This window comes from Pelodiscus sinensis, chromosome 4 (assembly GCF_052426305.1).
Source record: "Pelodiscus sinensis isolate ZL-2025 chromosome 4, ASM5242630v1, whole genome shotgun sequence".
Lineage (NCBI taxonomy): Eukaryota > Metazoa > Chordata > Testudines > Trionychidae > Pelodiscus > Pelodiscus sinensis.
In genome coordinates, this window is record NC_143055.1 from 26,581,108 (window position 1) to 26,609,086 (window position 27,979).

The window sequence follows — 27,979 nt, forward strand, 5'->3', positions numbered from 1 at the left end:
CGGCTGAGTAGAGCTCTACTCCGGCGCGGGCGGGGCGGCGGCGCTGGCCAATGGGGCGGCGCGGCTGCCGCGGGGAGCTGAGGTCAGTTCCGCCGAGCGCTCGCTGGCTGGCGGCTGCCGCTGCTGCACTCGGCGCAGCCGCCGGGCGTGGAGCCGAGCAGGCGCGCGGGGCGCGAGCGCACCCGCGGAGGGTAAGTACCTGGCAGCGGGGATCGCTGCTGGCAGCCCCGCGGCAGGGAGGCGGCGTGTGAGCTGCTGGCCCAGCTGTGCGTGTTCAGGGTCCGCAACGGCCCCCCCCATTGTAACCCGGGGGCCGCCCCTTGACAAGGCCCCACGGGGCCCCCTCCTTGCCCGCCACGTGGGGGAGGCCCTCTCCATCTCGCCCAGCAGCGGGAGCTGGCGCGGCAGCCCCTTGTCCTGCTCTTCCCGCTCCCCCGCTTCCCGGAGCGGTGGGATGGGAGTCCCCCCTCACTGCGCTCCGGGCGGGGGCTGCAGTCTTCTCCCGGGTGGGGAGCGGTAGGGTTTGCAGCGGCCGCACGCCGTGCTGCCCTCCTTAGGTTGGTCGAGGCATTGCCGGGATTTGCCGGTAAAACCTATTCCTCCTACGCTCTTCCTTTTGCAGTTACAGACCGAGAGAAATGTCTCCTTTTCCGGAGGGAGGGATCAGAGACCCTGCTGTGAGCCTGGCAAAGTGCAGGGAGGGAGCAGGCTGTCTGCTGTAGACCGGCGCAGTAACATTGTTACTGGGCTGCATTTCCTTGGGCGCACGGTCCACTTAACTGCAACTTCTGTCTGTTCAGCTGTTTTGTACGGGGATAGGCTTTTACATGGCACGTCAGCCTTTCCATCCACACTTAACTTTGTTGCCCCAAGGTTACAACTGGGTCTTTAGTCCTGGTGTCGAGTAGGAACTTTGGATAGTGGTTTTGCTACTGAATACAGGTTAGCACAAGGTATTAATATACAAACCACCATTAAAATATTGTAGGGGAAGATCTGGAATAGGAAATACTTCATTTAGATAATCTATCTGTAATTTGTTTCAAAAGAAACTTCCCTAAAAATCAGTAAAATAAATATATTTATTCAAAGGATTTAAATACAAATAGTGATGTTTGTTTAATATGCTTTAGAGAATAATTTTGCATTATCTGAAATTTGGATAAACGACTTGCAGTATATTTTCAGTATCCCATGCTGTTACTATCAGTGGGACTACTCCTGATAGTCAGATTAGGCACATGCAATTTTCCAAGATCTGGGTCTAAGAAATATATGCTTTTAAAATTGGATACATTTTGTCATTTGGTGCTATGTTTTCTTCAGTGCTGTGTCTTATTACTGTATTCTTATTAGCCCTAAAATTGTAGAATAGTGTAATACTAAACCCTGCTTAACCAAGTTTAGAATATTGAGGGATTATTTTTAATGGATCTAAGCGTATGCAACAGAAAATTATCTAATTTTAAAGGTTAGCAATTGTACATCTAAGGATAAGCAAGTGTACTTGAGTACTGTTTACAAACATAACTAAAGATGCAGTAATTACGCAATAGGTCTTTTCTGTAGGTTTTCTGTTTTAGTTTGACAGCAGCATTTTATATATAAATAGAGGGCCCCAGTCCTTCACTGAGATATGTGGATAGTTGTCTGTAGTTCTCAGTGCAGATCAGGGCCCTAGAATACCATGTAGTGCATTGCTAATACATACTTGGTTTTCATGGGACAAAATAAATTTGAGTTGTGTGTTAATTTACAGTTTGTTTTTAACCTAATATTTTGTATAATTCACATTATACGAGATGGCAAATTGTTCTAGATATAATTCAAATGGAGATTTTTTTCTAATATGAGGGCCGGATGTGAAATAATATAATTGTATATGTTCTAATAAAGGCAAGCTTTAAAAATCGGTGCATGGTTTTTGCTTTTTAAAAATATGGTGTATTGATATTTCTACTTATTTTTAAAGAGAGAAGAACTTTGAACTCCACAGACTGTAAGTGTTTCATCTACATGACTAGAAGTTCATTTGGAAACAGAATATCTTTCTGAGAAGAAATAATGGTGTAGAAAGTTCCATTGGTATAATTTGGTGTCTCACTTGGTTTTTAATACCGTATAGGGCTTTTTTTCTTCAATTTATAAATACTTTTTTGACATCTATCGAAGATAGCAGTTAGAACTAAAAACAGTATTCCAGGAGATTTATATTATAACATAACATTTTCAGTATTTTCTTCTATTGCATTTTTATACATTTAAATATTTTGTTTGCTATATTGGCTGTGGCACAGATCCAAAATGATACTTTTGGATTTTATAGTGATACATAGTTTTTTCTGTGCTTGTTTGAGTTGTGCTGCACATTAAAGAAACAGTTTTTGTTACCCTTCCTTAGGGTATCTTTGTTAACAGTTTAAAGAATGTAAGTTACAGTGTGTCCAGTTTTTCTACATATTTTGTCATGCTGGTGCAGAGTAACTTGGCAGTGTGTTGCCTCATGAGCCTGTGTGGGTTTGCACAATTCATAGTCACTGTGTTCTGGAATATTCTCACATCTTAGTAAAACATCTATATTTGTTTTTTTTCTCACCTATGCTATCCCATGCAATGATAAAATGGAACCCTTCATAGCATAAAAAAAATCTTCTAGCTCAGACATTCAGCACTTGAGCAACCAGTGGTGAAGAAAATAGGGCATGGCATTAAGTCATCAGATTGTTGTTTAATGTCTCCCCCTCCTCCCAATCTGAATGATTAAATTTCTATTCATTCTCTGGATTCTGATACAAATTTAATTTGATCATTGGATTTTTTCATATGTTGCTGTGCAGTACGCCAGTGGGCGTCAAAGATGATGATTTTTTATATGCTTAAATATAGGATTTCTTATAAATATACGGCCTGATCAGTTAGCAGAGTTCAATAAGGGACTACTATCATCCAAAATATCCCAGTATAGGTTCTGCTGTTTCAAACTTTCTGTTTTTAATCTGGATATCCCAGTTGCATGTTTGATAGCTTAACACTTTCTTAAAATAAGAAACTTGCAAACTTCAAAATCTTTCTTGTGCTCTGCTAAGGCCTGCCTCTTTGATATACATTTGTTCATTATTTCCATGTTTTTTGAAATTTGCCTTACTGATTTTTAATGCATAAGAAGAACATTTGAGTTCTTATTTCTCATTTTTTTGTGATAAAATTATTGGCATCGGAAGCCTTTTGTGTTTTGTATTTGGATGGGTGCAGTTATATTGTGTATGGATGACTGTACACACTTTTAAAAAAAGTTCAGGATTATCAACGAGAACACTTATGTTCATTTCATCCTTCCTTCTGAGATGCAGTTTCCTTAATATCTCAGTTCTTCAACATCAAAACAATTGTGGGAATGAAACACTTAAGTTTTAAGAAAATGTGTTTTAGCTTAATAAAAAGAGCATTATAAACAAGCAAATAAAACTCGGTATCATCATCTTGACCTAAAACACAGCAGTAGGTCTGCCCAAAGGAAATAAAAATGGATGGAAAGTGGATTGCTCATCTTCAACCTGATGAGACAGAGGTGATACTAGTATGCAAAGAGAAGAACCTGGGTGTGATGAATAGGAATTTTCACTTAGTTCTCTGAGAGCATATACATGCCAATTGTCAGGATGGTCAAAGCATTGTAATCATAAAAATTATGCATAGACGTCCCAATGGCTTAACAATAACCTGACTTTGGCTGCATAGAAGTCTGCCATTGCTTCCAGATGTGGATTTAGCTACAGTTATTACCACACGAGACTGGGATTATTACAGTTCGGCTGCATCCATAAATCTGTCAGCAAACTACAGCACATACCAGCTCATCTAAGTGGTATGAACAAATAGAATTACATAACGCAGTCCTAACAATGGCTGCCATTTGATTTTGATAAAAATTGAGATACATCTCCAAACCTTGAATGGACTCAGAACCAAGACATTTTTGAGAATCAATCTCTTTCCATGGCAGTGTTTCCTAAGAACACTAATTGACGGAAGAAGATTCAAGACCATATGAGCTCTCAGCAGTGCATTCACAGGGAAGGTTTCTGGAACCGATTCCTACCAAAGTTCAGACTGACATAAAGACCTACTGTGTAAAAGTGTCCTCTTTCACATGGACATTGCCGTCATGTCACTAAGTAATTCTAGCATTGTGTACTTACCTACCTTTAAGTAAGCAAGGGGGTGGGGGCTGAGAGGGTTGTTCCTGGTGTACATGTTGCTATGCAAAATCATCTAGAAATGTCAGTTCTAGATATGGATTACATAGTGAAATCTACATATATAGAAATGCTTGCACAGGGAAGATGAGAATGGATTTTATATATCACTGCTTGGATAATCATTATACAGAAGGAAGATCTGTATCACTAATCTTTAACTTTTGTGTATGTTTTGAGGACAAAACTTACTATTTGATAACGTCAGTATTTTCACAATCTAGGCAACAGCTGTTGAGGATCAGATTCTGTTTACATGAAACCACAGGAAAATTCCATTGTTCTTTGTTCAAAGAATTTTGAAACTATCAGGCTGTGAAATACATTATGAATAGACTAATAGCTATACACAATGTATTTCACAGAATGATAGTCCCAAAATTCTTTGTTGTCCATCTTCTGTCCCACTCTTCGTTTTTGTGGTTTTTTTTCTTACTTGTTTCATCTTGTATATTCAAATTAGCCTGTAATCTTTTTCAAGGCAGGTATCATATGCCTATGAAGTAACGAGCACAGTGAGGATTTGGTCCTAACTGGGGGTCTTTGTGCACCACTGCAGTACAAATAATAAACATTTTTGTGCTTCACATAAATTGGTTTGTCCTGATCAATAATAGGATTGAAAAACTGTAAGCTACATGCTTTTTATGATTATCCAAATTTATTTTGTTCAGAACCATTGGCAATGTCTATAAGAGAACCTTGCTTTAGTGAGTTTGTATATTTCCAAATAGCTTAAAAATGCTCTTGGCATAGATGATCACATGGTAATAGGAATGTGACCGTAATGAACAACAAATACAAAAACTACTGAGAGAGATTTGAATGAGTAAGGGTAGAGAACTTTAGACCTATATCTCCGAGAATGAACAAGACACAGAGGTATATTCTAGTTTACCTGTGATAATTTGGCATTTGCCCTCAAATGACAGATTTCTCTTCTGCTTCAGTAACCTGTACAATTTCATTCATTTTTAAGTTTTTAAAAAAATACCTAAGGAAAAGAAAATATGACAGAATGCTAATTGTGTGAATTTTACATTCTGCAGCTCACAACTGCTGGATGTATGTGTAACCACCACCAGGTGGATTTGAACCTGGGATCTCTGGAGCTGAGTGTAGGAGCCTCTACCCTCTGAGCTAAAAGCCAGCTGGCTCCTAGCCCATGCTATAGAGGTCTCTTGACCTAAACTGTTGCTGTGGTCTAGGTACCACTTGCATTGCTCGGTAACCACGCTAGGTGTGTGGGTTATATATGCATCTATGAAATAATAAATTGAGTACACAAAAATGGTTATATATATATACAATATAAAAATAATTCAGAAAACAGATTTGCAAGCTGTATTTAAACAATCATCTATTTGTATTATGTCAAATATTTGATTACCGAGTTCCAACAATTTTTTTTCAGTAACTGACCTAGTCTTTCACTTTCATTTTTTTTTTAGTGCTGCAAGTTGAGAGAATCCAGTAGAGACCTGAAAATAGAGTTTTATGGATTCAGAAATTGAAGCAACACCTATTAGAAAGATAAAACACTTATTCTCCAGAGAAGTTGCCTGCATGATAGCTAAGCAACATATTTGAGAGACTTTCATTAAGAAAATTGTTTGTCCATTGCTGATATAGTTGACTAAACAGGCAAAAAGCCACTTGTTTTGAAATGCAGCTAAAGAAAATGAGGGACATCTTACCAAAACTGTATACAAGCCAACTTAATGACATAAATAATTCTTTGACTACATCTCCAAAGCAAACCAATGAGGATAAAGGAAATCAACCAAAAAGGATTGAAAACCAGAATTGTGTCTATCAAGGGACTGAAGGTGAGGATAAGCTGTCATTGGTCCATTGTATAAAGTGCAGAAGTGTGCAAAAACTTCCAGTTCATGCTATACAAAAGGATAGCACGCCCAGGAAGACTGAAGACACAAACTTCATTTGTAGCAGCTGCAATCAAAGTATACTACCAACTTTCCATTTTGTAGCAGACAGTGCCACTTCCATAGATTTAGAAAATCAAGAAAAAACATCTCTAAGTAAAACTCAGAAAACATTTAAGGTAAAAAACTTTCAACCAGACAAATATTACTGTGATAAATGTCGATTTTCAACGAAGGATCCTTTGCAGTATAAAAAGCATGTAGTTCAACATGAGGAGATTAAATTTGTTTGCTCACACTGTAATTATGTATCCTACACCAAAGGAGAATTCCAACGGCATTTGGTGAAACACACTGGAATTTTTCCATATCAGTGTGAATACTGTGATTATGGTGCTGTTAGACATGATTATATAGTAAAGCATACTAGAAGAGTACATGAAACTGTTACTGAGAAGGGACTGTTGAATATGGCTACCATACAAGAGCAAAATAGATCTTGCATGCGTAAGCAAAGCACTTTGTTTTCCAAAAAGCAGAAGTGTGATCAAAAAGTTCCTCCTCAGAATGAGCCTTCAGATTTATCAAGTACAGCTTGTAGCAGAATCGAAGATGAAATGAGCAAAACAGTTTGCTTGTCAGACAATGTAGAAGGTAGCCTAAGCACAGTATCAGTACAAGATAAAACTCTGGTGGAACCGGATGAAGAAAATATATATGAGAACCGAAATGTTGAAGTTGAAGTTTATTCTCCAGAAAAAGAGCCTGTGCAGCCTGGAATGCCACTAACAGTGATCGCCCCTTCAGAACTTGTAGTTCCTTCTAACTGTTTAGCTCAGTTATTGGAGATCAAAATTGTGAATGGCACGCAACAGTTGGTTCTTAAACTTATTCCTCTGAAAGAAAAAAGTAATAAACCTCTAAACAGTGAGGAAGAGGAACTCAGGAATCAAAGTACAGAACAGACAGACAAAGGGAAAGGAATAACTTCTGTTGCTCAAAGTGAATTAACCACAAAAGCAACTGTAGATAAATTATCAAGTGTTAGTAATATGTTTGCTTCCGATCATATATATGACAAGAACTCTGAATGTCTTAATTCTTCTAGTTCTCATACTTCAGACAGTAACTCAAATGTACCAAGTCAGGATAAGTCAAGAATAAATTGTCCTAAATCCTCAAATAAGGAAAAATACACAAACAATGATTTATGCTATTCTGAAGAGACTCTGGACATGTCCACATGTACATATGCTGCTTCCTCTGAAGATAATAGATCCCAGACTGTTTTGTTGCAGGTGACTCAGGAGAGCAACAGTTCCTCTTCATCTTACCTTGGAGAAAAGGATATAGTGTCTTTAAATGGTGATGACAAAGAAACCCGGAGCCAGATTTCTCTAGAAACACATTTATTTGATACCTGTTTGGTTAAAGAATCTTTTAAAACTTCTCTAGGAGTGCAAGAGTTCTCTTTAAATAAAAGTGGATCTTTAGAGGAAGCAAGCATTGGCTTAAATAAATTAAACAGAGAAAACTCTGATTGTCAAAATAATCATTTAGAAATTTTAGAATTGCAGAATGTAGAAAATAAGGACAGCCTTCCTGAGGGGCCTGTCATTTCATCTGTATTTTCCCTTAGCTCTGGTGCTGAAAACATTCCGGAGGGCATCAAGTGGGATAATACTGCACGCAATAAGAAGTCAACAGCAATGTTATGTAGAAAGATTGCTCAGTTGATGTCCATTGCTGAGTGTAATGTGAAATCTACATTGGCAGGTTCATCTATGCCTGCTAGATGCTGTGCTTCTAATAAGATGCCTTTGCCTCAGGGAACTTTAGCAAACTATGAAACAAATGTTCCTGCTACTGAATTGGAACAATCTGCATCTTCTCTTCAAACACCGCACAATGGTGGGATTAGTAATGAACTGTGTAATAAACAACAACCAGAATCACTGTCAGCTACAACAAAAACTAAAAGTAGAATGAGTAAAAACACTCACATGGCTACTCCAGTGTTTATTCCAAAAGGGACAGTGTTGAGAGTCTTGAATGTCACTAAGAGTGAGATCCCAAAAGAAACTGGAGATAAGAATGAAATATCAGGTGCTTCAACCTGTTGCAATGAAATGTTTCTACCGCGACCAGTTCCTTTCAGTATTTCTGAGAAACTAAGTGGTAATTTACCTATGCCAAATGAGAGTGAACTTTTTGAACAGCCTAAATATCAAAATATATCACTTAGGCAGAGACCAAAAAGAGAAGCTAATGCAAAAAGTAATAGCAAACAAAATTGTGTGCTGCTGCATCAAACAAGTGATGAGCCAAGTAAGCAGAGCAAACTTTCTTCAAAGGATCAACTTGTACCTAAAAATAAGATAAAACAATCAAGTTCTAGGGATTGTTTATTATCTAAGAAGAGAACAAAAATTCACTCAGATACCATTGGCGTTTCCGAGGTGACATCTCTTTTGAAAGCAAGACGTCTTAGGCTTGTACCTTTTAGAACACATCAATTGATAAAATGTCCTCGTCGTAACCAGCCTGTAGTTGTATTAAATCATCCTGATGTTGATTCAGCAGAGGTAATTAATGTAATGAAAATTATCAATAAGTATAAAGGCAATGTTGTGAAAGTAGTTTTATCAGAAAGAACAAGTAGTTTTCTTGGTGTGAAACGGCATAATAAACGGCTTACATTTCAAAACTCGGAAACAAGGCAAACGAAAAAGCAGAATTTGTTAAAAATGAAGCTAAAAAAGACCAATAAAAACAACTACCAAGTAGTGGAAACTTCACCAGCTAAAACATTGCAGTGTATGTTTAAGTGTTGGTTTTGTGGAAGGATATACGTAGACCAGGAAGAATGGATAAGTCATGGACAGAGACATTTGATAGAGGCAACCAAGGGCTGGGATGTTCTCTCTCTTCCTCTAGAGAGCCACAAGTGAGAAACTCTTCAGTTTACTGCTGTTAATGTAAAATGAGTGCTATTCATTTGTTTGGAAAAGGAGATCATAGTAAATATTTTACTGGAGAGTTTTTATTTTTAGCAGTCAGGAGAGTGATAATAGAGATTATAGACTGTATGAGAAGCCAATCTTGAGTGCTCAACAGTACATAGCACTCCAATGCCTGAATTAAGTGTTATGACCACCCCTTGTTTTTTTTGAGGAAAAACTTGGAAATGACTTGCTATGAAAATATTCTAGTATAGTTCTCTTCACTAGGACATTATATGCAGTAATGCAACTTTGCTAGGTCAGTAGGGATTAAAATGTCAAACTATATGACCTGCATGAAATTAATTGAATTCAGTCTGATTATACCGCTACAGTTTAGTTAAAGTTCAGGCATAAGTCTAATGGAGTGTATCTTTGACTCCTCCGTGAACAAAATAATGTGCATCTTAAGTTAGTAGTAATTTAAAAATGCTATATTGGGGGGAGGGAGGCAACCCTAGTACTGAAATATTAAATTCCTATTTTTTGGAACAGAAGTAACTCCATTGACTTCAGTGAGCTACACTAGTGTAAATGAGGAATTGGTGAAATTAGACCCACTATGAGGATTGACAGTGAAAGGTTAATTCTGTGTAGTACATATCAAAGGCTAAGTTGTGTCTTGTGCCACACAGATGTGAGAGGGGGAAGAAGACACAAGTGACTACATACATCTCCTTTATGCTGTGCGAGCAAGCAGGAGCTCGGCTTAGAATTTAGAGTTCGGGGGGTGAGGCCTGGTTCCTTTGCTCCTGGCATGACATGATTCTGATGGATTGTACTCTAATTGAACGAGTTAGGACCTGACCACAGCAATGACTTCTGTAGAGTGCAATGATCAGTGCTGTGTGTAATCTCATTAGAATTGTACACTTTCAGGAGAGAGCCTTTGACCAGGACCTCAGCCAATCTGACACTGTAGTGCTTAGCTAGGAAGAAGTAGCTGGAGAAGCAAATTGCTGTTTTGAAAGAGAGAGATTATGCTGTAGACCTCTATGTTGCCAGTACTATCCACATTTTGAGTATAATCTTTTTTTTGACATCCTAAAGTGGAAGAATTTGCATGCTAGAATCTGCATGTGAATACCTCAATTCAGCAAGCTACTTAACAATAATAAGCACAAGCTTAAGCATGTGCATACTTTCATTGATGGATTCCATTTAGTTTAGTAAGATGATTCATGTGCTAAGTGCCTTGCTGAATGAAGGTGACTTTTTAGGGGTAAGGAGGATGGATGACAATGAAGTTTAATAATTGGCCACTGTTTATGTATAGAATTTTCTTGGTTATTTTGTCACAAATTGTAAGCCATTTTTTTTTTTAAATTTCATTTACAGCAAGTGATGAATGAAGCACATATTTGCAGTCACATTTCTACAGGTAAAAAAAATCAATAATTGGATGCTGGAGATAGTATACCTTTGAACTTTGTATAAATGCCTGTAGATCCTAATTGTTTTTCACTGTTAACACATTTTGTTAAAAAAACAAAACAAAACCAACCCCCCTCCCGAAACCACAAAGAACAAAAACCTACTAGTTTGGAAGTATTTTTTGTTCTTTCTATATGTTAGAAAATTAAATATGGTTTTGATAATGTATGCACTATATCTGAATTGAAATATAAATACTTTGAAACTATAAAGCACATTTTATGACTTAGATCTAATGTACAAAAACAGTTATGTGAAACTTTTCTGTCAGATCATTTTGCAATACAATATTAAAATCTTTGAGGTATTTGGTGCTTTCAGAAATGAGATTCTATATTACTTTGCAATTTTTTTGTATTGTAGTGAAAGGCTAAATTGTTCTACAGAGTAAATTTTGTATTATCTCTGTTTTTTCAGTAATTAAATTACAGTTCTTATTTTATATTGAAACAAGAATTTATATTTTTTTAAATAAGTACAGTAGAGATTTTTTCACTTTGTTCTTTGAAGCCAAACATCATAATCTTGTCTCAGTTTTAAATTGTGAAAATAGGTTTCATTTCTAAATTCTTGCATATCAGATTAAAATAAATACCCTGAAACTAACAACATATGAAAAACCACATCTGGCCAAATTTTCTTTTCATGCACATCAACCTAGCTAGATGTTTGTCCACTTTAGTTCTGCAGAAGCTGTTAAGAAAATACTTTTGAATCTTCTACTTGTCTAAGGTATATATCATTGACAAAATGAATATCTTTAATCAACCTTGTAATGTTAAAAATAGTGCTGCACACAGGGTTATAAACAAATTGTAGATGGGTTTTCTAATGTTTTTGTCTCTGCCTATTTTAGTAAACAAGGAAAAGTCTTTGTATCTAAATTGTTTATCTGTGTGTAATTGTTCTCCCTGCATTAAATTTACAAAATAGAAGTGTTCTTTTAACATGATTCTTTTTTAGTGAATTGAATTGTGTGGTGGCTATAAAAATGTGAAGTAAGATTTCATGCCTTTTTCTCTTGCCAAGGACATCCAAACTCTGTCCAGAAGGGTGTATATCTAATTTTTTTTTGATGTATGTGGTTAGGTTTCCTTCTGGAACTTCAATAGTGTGGCTTGAGTTACTGAGTGTGACCCAGAAACACTCCCCTGCTGAGCTTCGTTTAACAGAGTATGCTCAAGTATGCTTATGGGAATTGAACTGTCTGATAGCTGGTTATGTCTTTCTGATTCTCAGAGTAGAGCTCCACCTTGATGAACCCAGTAGAAATTAGTTATTTGGTCTCTCTAACAATTTTTCCTGCATCCTGCCAGACACGATACTGTTTTTTGTTCCTGATTTCTTAAAGGACCCATGACTGATTCTCTTTTCTCGTATATTTTAATCATTTAACCAATCTAGTGGGAAACATGCTTGAGAGAAACACTGATGGTCTGAGGAATAGAAGCAACGTTTGCTCAATACAGTAGAGCTAAATGTAAACTACAGAAACTTTATAAATCTCTAGCAATATTGTTATCTTTCTCTCTTTTTCTGTGTGTGTGTGTGTGTGTGTGTGTGTGTGTGTGTGTGTGTGTGTGTGTGTGTGTGAATCTGTTCAAAAACTTCCACTAAATGGTTAGAGGTAGGGTCACCAAGTTTGGTATGCAGCTTTATCTTCTAACTTAAAGCAAGGTCAGGGTTTGGTTGTCCCAAGACAACTGGAAGCCCTGGGAAAATGACAGTTTTCCATAACATGCAAAGGGAGGGGCTGCTGTTTGGAGGGATCTGATATGAGAGTGGCCACTGGGGACAGAGAGCCCACAGGTTAGAGCTATCCTGCAGTGTGTCCACTGGGGGCAGCCAGAACACCAAGGGAATGGCCAGCAGGGCTGGTGTTTCTCTATCTTGACTGCCAGCACGCCAGGTAAGTAGCCCCTTACTCCAAACCATTTCCCCTCTCCTGGGTCTTGGCCACAGCGCTGGACAGGGAGGAGAAAAAGGGCCCTGGTGGCTGGGGGAGGGGAGATTTGTGGGAGAGAAAAGAGGCCCCAGGCAGGAGGAGGAACTTGGGGAGGGGACAGGAGAAAACATCCCTGGAGGCCGGGAGAGGACTGAGGGGGGAGAAAAGGCCCATGCTAGATGGGACACCCGTCCTGAGCCCCTCTTCAATGCCCTACCTCGCCCTCAGCCTCCTGCACACCCTACACCACCAGCCCCCTGCCTTGAAAGACCCCGAGCAGCGCTGGGTAAGTCTGCTAGTATACTGTGTACTACATTGTACAAACAGGTTTTTTTTAAAAATGTTTGTGTGTATCTGAAAGGAGCCAGAACATTCTCTATTGCCTCTAATAACTATAAAATCTTCTCAGTACCATTGAATTAATATCTCATGCAAACTTAATTGCATGAGTAATCTTGCCTGCATAAAGGAGTGAAGAATTGGGAATGAAATGCAAGACTGTTTTCAAAGAATGATTGCTGTTAATCATTACTAATAGTAGGACTACTGTCATGGAGACCTAAGGTGTGATCCCAGTGATAGTTGAAATGTTTTGAAAGACTCTAAGTGATTTAATGATGTTTGTTTACCCCCCCCCCCCATAGTCTGCACCAATAGTGAAGCTCTTAAATAATAAGTGCCAAGTTAGGTGCAACTTTTCTAATTTAAAATGCAGGATATTTTGTAATGCAATTCTAATATATTACATTGCTTTTGTTTCATGATTTTATTTTGTGTTCCTAGAGATTTTTCAAGAATGAAGAAGTTTTTGTAATAAAAAAAATCACTTCTGAGCAAAACAGGGAAAATATTGCTGAGAAGTTAGCTGCTGTTCATACCTTTTAGTGTAGCTGTACTATGACATTTATTTGCACTTGCAAGAATACCCTTGATTTGAAGTTTTATATTTAGAGGTTACGATTAAATTGTTCTCTTCTGAGCATGATTTAAATTATGTATTTCATAGATGAGAAATCACATTTTATACAAGTTTCCCTAGAATTAGAATTCTTCATTGTGTTCATATTGTACTCAGTCATATTGTACTCAAATGTCTGTACAGATTTTAAATATTAAAGTGTTCTTATTTTCATGTTTATACAGATTGAAATCATTCAGGGTAAGAAGCATCTTCTGTTCCATTTGAAAGGATGTCTTAGGTAGCATTTTTCTCTCTGGATTCCAGACTTATCTTTTCCATCAATAAGTGTAATGGGAGCACGTGTATAGAAGTCAATAATTTCTTGCACAGAATCAAACTTCTGTAAAACATTAAACAATTGAACATGTAAATTCTGAAAGTTCTTAACTTCTGAAATGAAGAATCAAAGCAGTGACCCACATATAAGAAATAACTCCCCTCCCTAGCTCTACTCCACATACTACCATCCATTTCATCCCGTTTGTGCTTCCTGTGGACTGTAGTTTTCTATGCTTCATATTATATTGAGACAAAGTATTTTTTTGGGGGAAGGGGGGAAGAGGAGCAGAGGATTTTAAACTCTTGAAATCAAGGTAAAATCCAGCAAACAGCTGTGTGTGTGTGTGTGTGTGTGTGTGTGTGTGTGTGTGTGTGTGTGTGTGTGTATGTATTTTAAAGTGTGGCATTGCCCATAAGGGATTAAAATAACTTTTAAATGCTGATGTCTCTTTATCTAAAACCTAAAAAAAACAAAACATTCAGGGCAGGCTGCTTGAACTGTTATATAATATGCTTCCTAGTCTTTACTGAAATTCACTTCTTCCAGTGAATATATTGAGCTCCTGGCTTTTTAACAGCATTTTCCTACCAGGTGTTTTGAGGAAAGTAAGATTAAAACATACCTTAAAAAAAAAAAAAACCTAACCAGTTGGGAATATATTTGTGCGGTCATCTCCCACCCTCATTAACTTTAATGAGATTTGAGAGTGCTTAGTAGCTCCCAGAAGATGCTTAGCTCGTTGTATGATCGGGTCCTCAGGGAGTTCAATTTAATATATAAAATATGCATGTAAACCTGTACAGCTGTGCCTTAATTGCCAGCAAAATGTAGCAACATTTATTTTAAATTTGGTGTATTTTTCTCTTACATGTGTTCATTAAGTTATGGCTTTGTACCAGTCTAAATGTCTGAGGTTTTAGACTAATGCTGTTGGTCACCATGCTGCAGATAGAGAGGTAACTATTTTTTAGGATTAATTCAGACTTCAGTTACTACAGTTTTTCTTTTTCATAAAGAGAGTAAGACCTAAATTTGTCCTTGGCTAGATACTTAAGTCAAGCAGTTAATTTTCAGAAAGCTTCCCAAAGAAAAGTATGGAAAAAAAAGATGATAAAATCTACAATCATTAGCCATCTGTTAGGAAAAATAAAAAACCAGAAAAAAGTAGCTGGATTAAACAAATTAAGTTTAAAAAATAGGAAAAAATTAATCCAGAAGTGGAAGTATGCTGCAGAAAATATTTCCATCTTTAAGTAAGTGAAGATAATACATTGGAGAGAGGGTAGCAAAGTACAGGTCTTGAATACATGGACTGTAGCTATATTTTTCTTTGTCTCCTAGATGCAAAGATGAAATTCACCTAATTTTTAAGTGTATTAATCGTTGCTAAATACCTCCTATACTTTTGAAAAGCATTTAAGCAGATAGGGAAATTGCAAACTGCCATTTTACTCTAATTGTTGAAGCCTCATCAATTGTTTACCCTTTGAGACAACCTGAGAAGAGAATAACCGAGAGAGCAGATTTATTCCATCTAACATGCAGAGGCAGCTCTGATGAATGGTACATGGTGCCTGTGATCCTTCACTGTACCTACACCCCTACCCTGTTCAGTGAATCTGTTCTCTAGGTGCTGGTGTGAAAGAAATAAATGCTTCTCTTGGAATTGTCTCTTCTCTGGAGTTTCCCAACACTGCACAGAATCTCTGTTCAGCAGGAGACATTAGCTAATCTCTATTGTTTGATTTCTGTGAAAGTTATTTTCTTACACACACACACACACACACTCACTCACTCATACCGTCAATATTAAAATAATGGAGGATTTAAGCCAGTTCTCGTAGTTGTAGATTTTTCTCAGCTGAAACCAACCAGTATTACAATAAGAACTGAGAGATACAATTAAGATGCTTATTTTTGAAAATAAAACAGCATTGTAATCTGAGTACTTTTGGTGCAGATCTGATGTCTAGGGTGTGAATGTGTCCTTTGGACAAATTAGAACCTACTTACAAATTCTGACTTTTGGGTCCTTCCCATCTGCTGAGATGCAAAGTTGGTGTATCTGCCCTTCTACTATTATCACATCATTGTAAGACACTTTTCCCCCCTCAAAGTTATTTGCATTTATAAGACCATAAAGATCTCCCCTCATCTCTTCCCCCCCCCCCCCAAGTGTGAAATGTCTGAAACTTGGCAGCATTCTGTGCCATTGTATGTGTCCTGAACTGTCAGTTTCATTCCATTTATGAGAGAGTTCTGTCTTCTGTTTTGGAGCCTTTTTTATTTTGACTGACTCCATTAAAACAATCTCAGCTGTGCATCTTGTGAATAGCAAGATGTCATTCACCAGCCTCCACTTCGGTGGTGTTGCTTGGAAGAGAGTCATCCAAAAATGTGATGCTCAGTTTATTGATTTCACTTAAATGTTCACAAGGAGTGACTGTGCATGGTTTTTTTTAAATAAAAGGTTTGGAAACTTAGGCAAAGTCTGGTCACAGTGTCAAGTGAAGACCAGTCCCTTCTCCCTTTTGAGAGAGCAGAGGTAATATGCAAGGAGCCCTTCGTGGCAAGAAGTTCCAAGAAGCCGCAACACTTGAAGAGTCAGACAAGCTTGAATGTATCTCCCTCTCTTAGTGAGATGGAAACAGCATCTCTATTTCTCGATCTTACTGTGATTCCAGGAAAAGGTCTAGCAGGCTCAGAGCTGACAAACAGTATTTCAGAGCATGTCACAGTCAATATTAGTAGACTCCAGCAACAACTTGTGGATGAGCCCTTTGAATCTAAGGGATAGAACATCTGTATTCTTGGTGTAGATGGCCCCTTTAACAGCTGAAGTTAACAGCTGGAATCTACACTGTGATTATTAAATTATTCTAACCACCTACTTCCAAATCTAACTCATTGTACCTGAGCTGGGGACCCTCCCTCATTGCTAAACCTGCCTTCACTGAAGGGAATCTGCCTTCAGAACTTAGGAGTGCTGTCAGGGGCATAAATTAAAAAATGGAAAAAATATTCAAAGAAAATTGTGAGTGTCATTTCAAATCTGTATAGGCCAGAACTGTTCTTACTCAGGCAAAATTCCTGCTAGCTTTAAATGGGAATTTGAGCATGTAAAATGAGGCCTTAAATTATTCCTGTGACTTAGCAATTGCTTGAAATGCTGACATATTTGAAATTAAGATTTTGAAGTGAAACTTTTAATGAAACACCTAACAAGTTAGTCTTTTTTATTCTAGGTGTTTTATAATTAATTCCCTATAGTATTTAGAGCTGTTAAGGGCAACAGGTAAACAATAAAGTAGAATATCAGATGGTATTTCACTCACATTGTCTCCTCTGAGCCCTGTTCCCAATGCATACTGCTGGCTGTCTTCCAGAAAACGTATTTTAATATTGTATATCTTGTTTCCATAATATATGACTAAAACATATGGTTCATCACTTGAATTTGTTGAACAATCTCTGACCAAGAATGTCTCATCCTGCATGACAAATGTATAACATTAGTTATACCTGTACATTCTAGTAATGTATTCACATAAACAGCCCAGAGGTTTTGAGTAAATTTCACAGGATTATTTAACGTGTGAACTATACAATGAATTACTATAATCAAAATATATTTTGTAACATGCTGTATTTGTTAAAGGGTGTCTTCTGACACTTTAACAGACTTATTAATGAAGTTAAGAGATTTAAGTAATGAATTTCATTTAAATATAATTGAATATACAAAATAGTGAGAAATATAAGGCAATGTATATTGTCCAATAGAATGTTTTAACATGGAAGTACCTTTTTCAGATTATGATGTTGAAAAAATTGATGCTAAAAAGAAAATATTGAATGTGAAGAAAGAAGAGTAAGAAGATAGGAGGTGGTAGGAGTATGATATCAAAGGTATTGTATCTAATAATATAGTTTTGGTTCATGCACCTCAGCTGCACCTGAATGTACAGTATAGGAAAGGAATGACATGGACTATCTGTAATAGAATCCATGACACAGCCACATATTCTGTATGTTATATATAGAACCTCTTAATTTATTTGTATGGATGTAGAAAGATGTACATTTCAAAATTTGAATTTTCACATCGAATTACTGTAGCTGCATTTGTAATATCTTTTAAATGTGCAAATATCTACCAGACTTAATTCTAAAAATAGAATTGCGCAGAAAATTATGTAGGCTCCATTTCTACGTATACAAACTTAACACTGCACACTTGTGTTGCCCTTTTTTGTCAAAAGGACTTCATGTGCATAAATGTGAACAAGTGCTTCAGGGACATTAACAGTTCCAGTGAAGTCAAGAAGGTTGTTCACATACATAAAGTGAATCATAAGCCTAAGCGTTTGCAAAATAATGGCCTCAGATTCTTGGGTTTTCAGGGCAGGAGCACTTCCTTTAGTGATTGATTGGAAAGTGCCTGTAACATTTTGTGTTATACTGTCATATAAATAATAGTAGCACTCTATTAAGAATTCACTCAGTTTTGCATTTAATTAGCCATAGGATTACTCACCCTCACAATAAAAGTGGTCTAGCAGGGAAAATAAAGTGCGTCCTTATTGACAACTACCATTTCACATATTTTATTTCTGGAATAGAGCATTAGTCCTGAGTGTGGATTATTTGCAACTTATTTTATGTGTGCAATATTTTTATACTTCACCAAGTGTAGTGACCACACTGAAAGTATGGTAAGAAAAAATATAAATGTATGTTGCTAAGTAGGTACTTATAGTAAGCCTAGATATCACACAATTTGTTTTGAGATACTGCTTGCTTGATCAATTAAGCTAATACCTTTAATAAAATACTTCAGCAATGCCTTAGTATTTGTTAGTCAGACTACATAACAATTATGTGTACCAGGTAACCTGAACTTCATTTTTCCTATTTAAGAAAGGTTATTAATCTTTATGGGTCTTAACCTGCACTTATTGAGGTCAACAGCAAAACTCTCCATGTCCTCTATGGTGCAAGATAAAATGCTTTTTTGGTGTCAAAATTAACCCGAGAGAGAATAAAGAAGTGAAGAAAGAGGGCTCTTTTATTATTGGAGGACATACACTGAAATGGATTTTGAAAATATATCTCTATATTAATGGAAGCTTTCTTTAGCCCTCACCACGAGAACATTAAAAGACAAAACAGGACTCTCTTTTTGTGCTGGAGTCTTAATGTCTTAGGATGAGTATGAGGTGGGATATTTGCAGGTGGCTAAGGGAGTTAGGTGCCCAACCCCTATTTGACTTTCCACTAATAGAAAATCGTGTGTACCTTTCCCTCTCACGACAGCAGGAATAAATACTTTGAATAATGTACTTTTTATATCGAAGACTGAACTATTCCGATAAGTACAATCCACAAATGTAGCTCTTCTTTGCTGAAGTTATCCTTCCCAACAGAAAGAGTAGTTTTGGCTGTGATCCAATTTACAATACTGGAAAGCCATGTTCTGGTGAGATCTCCTGCAGTCTGGTTGTGACTAATGACATGCTTTTGTTATCTGCTTTTCTTTTTCTACCACTCTGCTGTACTCAAACAAAAATCTCTCTTTTTTTTGTTTTGTTTTGTTTTTGTTTTCCAAGCCTACCATTGTGAGGATGGCCAGTACGGTTCAGTGCTGTCAAATATACCAGTGTAAAAGCCGTCAGCTCTTCTAGGCTGCTTCATGCTGATTGAAAGTTCTTTGGGGAAAATTGAGCCCTCTGGGGAAACCAGAATGTCTCCCACTTACCTTGGTTTAAAAATGTGAAAAAAATGACCTGAACAATGTTGTAAATTCCTTAATTTGCTTATTTAACAAGAAACCAATCTGCAATATTTAACTATAAATGAGGCTGATTTTAGGATGTTATTTATTTAGCAAGCAATAGCACAGTATTGATTCTGCTGTGATCTAGCATGGTTGGAGAAAGAAAATGTGAAAGAGGATCTTTTATTTGACCAACTTCTGTTGGTGAGAGACAAATTTTAAATATCCTGGGCTTCATTTGCATATTCCCGGGTGCCGCCATTTTAAAATCCCCTTTAGTCCAAACTCCATGCCCACGGCTACACGCAGCACGGAGTAGGTAGTTCAAATTAAAGATCCTAATTCTTGTGGAATGAGGAGTAATGGTAGTTCGAATTAGGATCTTTAATTCGAACTACCTACTCCATGCCGTGGGTACGGAGTTTGGACTAGGGGATTTTAAAATGGCAGCGCCTGGGAACATGCAAATGAAGCCTGGGATATTTAAATCCCGGGTTTCATTTGCAACTCCGCTTGCCCTAATTACCCTACCTAGCTTGAACTAACGAGCTAGTGTAGACGTACCCTCAGAATTAAACCCATTGGCTATATACACTACAAGGTTTTTGTGCAAAAACCCAGGGAGCGTCCACACCTCAAATGCGCTTTTGTGCAAGGAAATCAAGAGTAAAATGGCAGTACAGAGGTGTGTTTTCCTTTTTTTCCCCCTCCTTTTATGAGGCATAACTCCCTTTTGTGCAAGAGTTCTTGCGCAAAAGGGCAAGTGTGGATGCTCCAGAGAGATTTCTTGAACAAGAAACCCCTATGGGAAAAAGCACAGTTGATCTGATGGCATTCTGTGAATGGCCAGCAGAGCTTTCTTGTGCAAGAGCGTCCATGCAGAGTGGATGCTTTTGTGTAAAAGCACATCGCTTTTGCAATGTGGACGTGCTCTTGCGCAAGAAGTTTTTGCACAAAAACTCTTGTGCACAAGGCTTCTTGTGCAAGAAGCATGTAGTGTAGACATAGCCATTGCTTTAAAGATTAGTGATACTTACAGTGCTCTTCTGTAGCAAAGCCTCTTCTGCTTTCTGACGATCAAATTCTCTGATATACCAGTCATGTTTATTTAAATCCTGAAACGTGAGATGTTATGCTTAGTATATAGAAATGAAGTCATTTGCAGAAGCAAAAGCTAATGAAATAGATACAATTTGCATTTGAAGGACAATTGTATTCACACAAGTGATGATGATAATAATTACCTACTAGTATAATTATATTCAAATAAACCTTTTGTAAAAATCTGTGCTTAAGCAAGGTATGATAAATCCACAATTGGTCTGATTTTCAGAGTTACTGATTGTGACACTGACAAGTCAGATGCCAAAGTCTGCTGTCACAGTTGAGTGCTGACAAATATGTGTCTGGAATTGTTTGGCTCATCTCTGTATTAGTATTGTTAAAATCAGTAGTAAGAATATGTTTAGATCAGTAGTCTCCAACCTTTTAAACCACAAGATCACTTTTTCAATGTAATTGGAATATAAGATCTACCTCAAACCCAAATACCCATTTCCCACTTGCTTCCCTCCCCTTCTTCGAGGGCTTGCACCACCCCTTCTCTGAGGTCTCCCACTTCTCACTGCATTCCCCTTCATCCTTCCATCCTCACTCACTTTCAGTAGGCTGAGGTAGGTGGTAAGGGTGCAGGCTCTGGTCTTGGGCCAAGGGGGTCAGGGTGGGGGATTGGGGTCCAGGACAGGTTTCAGGGTGCAAGCTCTAGGAAGGAGTTAGGGTGCAGGGGGACTCATGTCTGGAGCAGGAGATTGAGTACAGGAGCAGGTTCAGGGATGGGACGGGTACAGGGTACACCATTTAATGGAGATGGCTTCTGGGTGGTGAGGCAGTGGAGTTAAGGCAGGCCTACTACTGCCCTGGTCCTTCACTACTCCTCAGAGCAGCTGGCATGTACAGCAATGGCACCATGTGGTGCCCCTCATCTACAGGCACGGAACCCACAGCTTCTACTGACCATGGTTCCCCATTATCAATCAATGGGAGCTGCAGGAGTGGTGTCTGCAGACAAGGACAGCATATACAGATCCCCTGCTCTGCCTTTTTCAGTGGCTGCAGGGACATACCAGCCATTTCCAGGAACAGCAGTTACCACAGGGATAATTACTCCAGCCATGACTGGTTAGGCATTTTAGAACTCACTACTCAAAGAATTACATTTAAGCGTAAGAGAGAAATGAAAATTATGAAATGAAAATTACACAGACCAGTCAAAACCCAAAACTAATACAATTTGAAAGCAGTAAAAGCAGCAAAAACAAGAACCCACATTTGTGGGTTGGGTTGGGTTGGGAGATGAGAGTGAAGGACAGTGTGTGTTTGTGAGTGACAGGAACACACACGTGTGTGTGTGTGTGTGTGTGTGAGAAAGAGAGAGAGAGATTTGCATTGCCAAACTCCCTCCATTCCCTTCTCTCTGTATGGAGATATGTGGTACAGGAGTGGGGCCAGGGGAAACACCCTGACATCAGTGCCCCCCCGTTTCCCTCCCACGCCCTGCACAGCAAGCAGGAGGCTCCTGGGGGGTAGGGAGGGGTCAGCTCCAAGGCAGAAAGCAGAAGCAGCAGGACAGTGGGAGGAGTGCAACTGAAGTGCTAACACTTGATAGTTTCCTGGCCAAACCAGTCAAGATCACCTGTCATAGGCTCCAAGATCTACCGGTAGATCCTGATCTACTGGTTGGTGATCACTGGTTTAGATTATTAAATGCTTGTGAGTTGCTCCATGAATTAATCTCACTTCTTCAATCTGTAACCTATTTTGTAAGGTAATATTTAAGTGGTTGTATTGTGAACCTCTGTTACTATGTAGATCACCAGGCAGAAAAGAAACCAAAGCAAGCGTGAAGTGCTGATCTTCAACAAAAGGGCTATGTCTACATTGGCATGATCTTGCGGAAGAGTTCTTGTGCAAAAACTTTTCCAGAAGAGAGCATTTACACTGGCATGTGCTTTTGCGCAAGAGCATCCATGCCAGTGTAGACGCTCTCTTGCGCAAGAAAGCTCTGATGGCCATTTTAATCATAGGGCTTTCTTGCTCAAGAAATTCATGTTGCCTGTCTACACTGGCCTCTTGTGCAAGAACAGATGTGCAAGAGGGCTTATTCCTGAGTGGGAGCACCAGAGTTCTTGTGCAAGAAGCACTAATTTCATACATTAGAACTTCAGTGTACTTGTGCAAGAACTCATGGCCAGTGTAGACAGGCAGGAAGTTTTTGCGCAAAGCAGCTGCTTTTGCGCAAGATCGCGTAAATGTAGACACAGCCAAGGTGTTATATCTTGCACAACAGGAAAAATCCATCAACACTTGATGGTCTATTTTGGAATGTTAAAGAGCACAAAGGACTTGCTGTGCCCTCTCCTTCCCTGTGAAGATCTCATGCAAATGGTTTCCTCTCGTCAACTGAGTTTGCAACTCATGAAAAAAAGAGAAAAGGCGATAAAACCCCCTAAGCAGTAACTGTAGCTTTGCACTGCTTAGACTCTGAGGAGAGGGGGCAAGGTTTTTTAGGCATAAGCAAGAGATCCCCAGCTGCTTATCCTGGGTTAGCCCTAAATGACAACACAGAATTGTGGTTCTCAATGGGGCTCTGTGTGCCCTCAACAAGTTTCAGGGGATCTGGGAAACAGGTCTGCCCAGAACCAAAGTCTGAGTCTTGCTGCGCAGGGCCAAAGTTGTAGGCCAAGCTCTGCTGGGCTTACACTGAGGACATGTCTACACTAGTGAGAAGATCAACGCTCTAGAGGTCACTCTTTTAGCATTCAGTTTAGGGAATGATGAGAGCAGCCCCTGCTGGCATCCAGTACTCTTCGTTCTGTGAGGAGTAGGGGAAACTGTGTGCTCCTGTTGGCCTCCTGCTGTGTGGATGCTGCCACAGCTCGGCTTAAGATTCCCTGGAATTGCATACCTTATGTTGACCTGCCTGCTCTAGTGTTGACTAGGCTTGCATAAGTTAAAAAAAATTAGTTTTGAATGTACCTTTCTTTTAGTTTTTTAAATTATACATCTTTGTGTGTTTAACTGTATAGCTATCAAATTAATACAACTTTTAATCTACAAAATATACTGAAAAATCAGTTGTGGCATGGGTGGATCTTGGAATTTTCATAGAATGTTCTGATGACCTCAGAAGGAAAAAGGTTGAAAACTCCTGAAATAGAGCTTGCTTATTATAGAAGTTTCAATTGCCTTTGGAAACTTAGCTATGCAATAAGTTAGTCTTTTATGTTTTCCTGCTGTAATGTTGTAAAAATAACTTATTTCCTTCTGCTATTTAATTGATTTTGATATAGTTTATTATAGGGATGTGAAAGTGTGAACGGTTAACTGAAAAGTCTGGGTTTATTGGTTAACGTTCATGGTTACACGCTAGCTCCTGTCTCATTCCTTGGGAGCCAATGGTAGCAGCACAGGGTGGCATTTATATCAAAGCTAGCTCCCCAGGAGTTGGTGTGTGTCAGGAGCTGGCTTAATAGCCTTCTCCCAGCGTGCACGGGCTCCTGGTAAGCTGGCTGCTGCCCCTCGTTGCTGTATCAGAGGCAGCAGCAGCGGAAACCGGTATGCGCTGGGAGCTGGCTCCCGACATGCACCAGCTGCCACCCTGGGCTGCATGTGTGGTGTGGGTAATCATGTACCCATGATATTTTCAGTAATTAAATGTTTAGCCAATTACTTGCTTTTTAACATCCATAATTTATTATAGGATTGGCTACAAACATTGTTTTTAGTGTGGATTTGTTACTGGTCTGGGGTAAATGACTCATTCTTTGGGACTGAGAGTAACCTGAATATTGCTGCGATTCTTGGTATAAGCCATCTGTTACAAACGCATTTTTAGTACCTGAGAAGATGCTCTGTGACTCTATATTTAGGCTGTTATAACACTTGAGTTTATACTTGATTATTGCTTGGTGAAATCTAAATATAGAATTCACAATCTATTTGTGGTGTATTCCCCGATTCTTAGCAGTCTGCCCTGAGGTTAATAATCATGCTTGAGTCACTATAAGCAGCATTGCCCTAATCACCCACAGTTTCTTGGGTGCCTAAATATATAGAGTTAGTATACAACTGTTGTGGATACACCAGTGTGTTCACATTCAGAATATACAATGATAATATATTAATGATAATATATTTTTGTGTGTTTGTTACAACCATCAGAAGTGCCACTGTCCATAACTGGGATCCATGGTAATACAAATAATATGTACTATTTCTACTACATATCTTCAGTAAGAAATTGATTCTTTAATGTATCTGAGGGTTGTTTACCTTTTCAAAAGGTTTTGTAGGATGTTGTGTTTGCAGATTTACATATATATGTTGTGATCTACATTCAGAAGGATTCTGCTTTTGTGGAGAGGATGATCCTTCAGTTGATCCATTTTTTATGTTTAGTCTGGATCCTATGAACATAAATTAATGAGAGAGAAACCATGTTATTCTGTACTTTGACAATCAACTAATTTTGCCAGTATATGTGCCTTATTGAAAATACCTTTTAAGCGTACTGTTTATTATTTGCAATGGTTACAACTAAAAATAAAGGGGCCCAATTCTAATCTGTGTTATATGGAAATAACTCCACTGATTTCAGACTCAGGCATTTAATTAATTACTGATTTTTTCCAATGATGCTTTTTTTTTTCATTCAAGGTTGATGCACAATAAAAATCACTTGCAAATATTAAATGTATATGGCTTGTTTACAGTTTATTTACAACAGAGTCTCTAAGAACTCCATGATAAAAATATTCAGCAGAAAATATTTATGGTTAGCTCTGTGCTATAAGGGAAACAAAACCTTTCACTGTATTTTATACCATTTAATTTCCATGGATCTATGTTTGTAGGCTTAGCAGTGCCTGGTCTGGGGTACATTAGAGCCACTCACAATCCCACCATTTGGGGATGCCACATATGTCCACCCATTCAGAGGAATCTCTAATTGTTCAAAAGCTCTGTTGCTCTACTAAATGTGGGTCTGCTCAATGAAGTCGATGGACTTTGGCTCAGGCCCTGTAGTCAGAGTTCAGAGAAGTGATATCCACTATTCATCGCTCGGCTGGAGGTGTGGAAAGCAATCATACATATCTACTTTTCTCTACTCAGTCAGCAGCTAATGTGTATATATAATATCAGAGTAAAAGAGGATTATTGGAACTATTTAAAATGTGCCATAAGCATGTCACTTATGTAACAAGATTTTGTTTGTTTTAGAAAAGGTTACAAAAATGGTAATAAGACAGGATATGCAAAATGTGAGTATCTAAATCGTCTATCTTTTCTGTCTGTCACACGGGCCTGCTCTTTTTAGGTAATTGTATTTCATTGTTTTATCTATATGTCTATCTTTTTTTATTGTTCTAACCATATTGCAGGGTATAATAATGAAGATACCCAATCTTGAAAATAAGCTATTTAAAAGAAAAGTAATAGTTTTCAAGTGCTTAGTATTAATGCATCTTTCTGGCACGTATGTACCACATTTCTAGTTTCTAACAGTATTAAATTTATTTTTAAAGACCTTAAACAATGCCCATTGAAATCAGTCAGAAATCTTCTATTGTCTTCACTGGGCGTTGGATCAGTTTCTAAATGAAGGCTCTGAGCCAAATGCTTTAAAGGTCTGGAACTAAGCTTCTAATTTTGTATCTGCAATCAATTTTGTATGTCAAATTCTGGTTATGTCTACACATCTACTTTGTAGCTGCAAATAAAATGCCAAAACTCTGTCATTTGCATCCACAGTTAATTGTAGGTGCAGAAGTAATTGCTGCTTTCTGGGGGAGGAGGGAAAGGCAGCCTTCTAAGCAAGATTTCATATGCTCTACGACAAGTCGGGCATAAAATCAGTGTAAAGTCCCCCGCTTTGTGTGGCACTGTGGTGCAACAGCCTGGAAATGCTGTTGCAGTCATGAGTAATATTTTTTAAAATTGAGATTCTGATTGATTTAAATATAACAATAGAACTAGTATTAAAATATTATTTTCTGAAAACTTTTAGTTTCATTTATTATTTCCCACAAGAAAATTTTGGTTTTTGACCAAAAAATACCTCCCAAAATCCTTGAAAAAAAGTTCTGTGTGACTATGAAGAGACTGCTCTTCACTGATGCAAAATGTGAGTATCTAAATCGTCTGCATTCAGTGCTGGTCATCAGAACCAGAAAGATGCAGACAAAATGAATAGAACTAAACAAACTCTCCTGGGTTTTGGGCCAGCCACACTCTAGACCACTATCCTTCTCATGAATACCCCTCAGGTGACACACCTGACTTTGTGCTACTCATTCAAATGATGCGGCCTCCCTGTTCCCAAGCCATGCTAGCTTGACAGGCACAAATGAGTTTGACCTTTTCCTTTAGAAGCTGGAGAGAGTAGCTGATTAATGACTCAAAACCAGCTTCAAAACAAAACATGATTTGTACTTGGATCCCACAGGTTACAATAAATAAGTTCTGTGTGCACATTTCTCCTTACCTATACTTTAATCTTTCAAATATCTAAAAGGGTGTCACAAGGAGGAAGGAGAAAATTTGTTCCTCTTGGTTTCTGAGGACAGGACAAGGAGTAATGGGCTTAAAGTGCAGCAAGGGAGGTTTAGATTGGACATTAGGAAAAAATTCCTAACTGTCAGGGTGGTCAAATATTGGAATAAATTGCCAAGGGAGGTGGTGGAATCTCCCTCTCTAAAGATATTTAAGAACAGGTTAGATAGACATCTGTCAGGGATGGTGTAGATGGAGCTTGGTCCTGCCTTGAGGGCGGGGGGCTGGACTCGATGACCTCTCAAGGTCCCTTCCAGTCCTATGATTCTATGATTCCCTAAAAGTATCTGTAAATTCCTCTCAGCCCAGCTAATCCATTTGTGACTAGGAGAAGTGGACTGTATTGTTGTCAACAAGCTCTCTCTATCTTTGAGTGTTGCCTTGTATGACTGTCATCTCACTGATGGTCCCTGGACAGCCTCAGTAAGTTTATCTGCATGGCTTCCTTTTGGTAGGCCTGAGCCTAGCCTGGGAAAGAATAAATTATTTTTAACCTACACAGAACTGTGTAAGGGGTATTCCCAAACAAACAGCTTTCCTAATGTTTCCCCAAGAATTCGTATGTCAGTTTTTCCTCTAATAACCCCTTTTGATCTAACTGCATAGCAAGTAACTCATCATAAACAGACACATAGGCACATATTGATCAAAATTAATGCAACTATTTTCCAGTTCATCATAGAAGTGTTTGTGCAGATACATATTGTGACACTAGGACTTATCCATTCCAGTTTTACAGGGAGTTGGTTTTGTGTGGAATCTTAGGATTCTTACCTGAGCCTTGAAAACTTTTAGTACTTGAAATACAAGGAGGGCTAGAAGAAAGTG

The 27,979-nt window shown here is 38.3% G+C and overlaps 1 protein-coding gene and 1 long non-coding RNA gene across 5 annotated transcripts; one reads left to right on the forward strand and one right to left on the reverse strand.

The window, feature by feature from the left end:
* ZNF518B (zinc finger protein 518B) lies at positions 1–21,262 on the forward strand. Of its 4 annotated transcripts, XM_089777812.1 has the most exons (5): positions 1–191; positions 5,708–8,727; positions 10,483–10,525; positions 17,578–17,673; positions 19,374–21,253. In XM_089777812.1, the coding sequence occupies exons 2-4, from the start codon at positions 5,923–5,925 to the stop codon at positions 17,637–17,639; spliced, it is 2,910 nt and encodes a 969-aa protein (XP_089633938.1). In that variant the 5' UTR covers positions 1–191; positions 5,708–5,922; the 3' UTR covers positions 17,640–17,673; positions 19,374–21,253. The 4 variants fall into 4 exon arrangements, with proteins under 4 accessions (XP_089633938.1, XP_089633937.1, XP_006128239.2 ...); XM_089777811.1 differs by having other exon boundaries at positions 17,578–21,262; XM_006128177.5 differs by lacking the exons at positions 17,578–17,673; positions 19,374–21,253 and having other exon boundaries at positions 6–191; positions 5,708–9,089; positions 10,483–13,661.
* On the reverse strand, positions 20,577–27,971 carry LOC142829499 (uncharacterized). The gene is made up of 3 exons (XR_016349395.1): positions 27,926–27,971; positions 24,872–25,005; positions 20,577–20,655 (listed from the first exon to the last, which is right to left on the reverse strand). It is a non-coding gene; the product is annotated as an uncharacterized LOC142829499 (long non-coding RNA).
* Positions 27,972–27,979: the final 8 nt, after the last annotated feature.

Bases quoted from the DNA above. Each gene is read 5' to 3' on its own strand.
- ZNF518B (XM_006128177.5), top strand. From the start codon at position 5,923: ATGCAGCTAAAGAAAATGAGGGACATCTTACCAAAACTGTATACAAGC.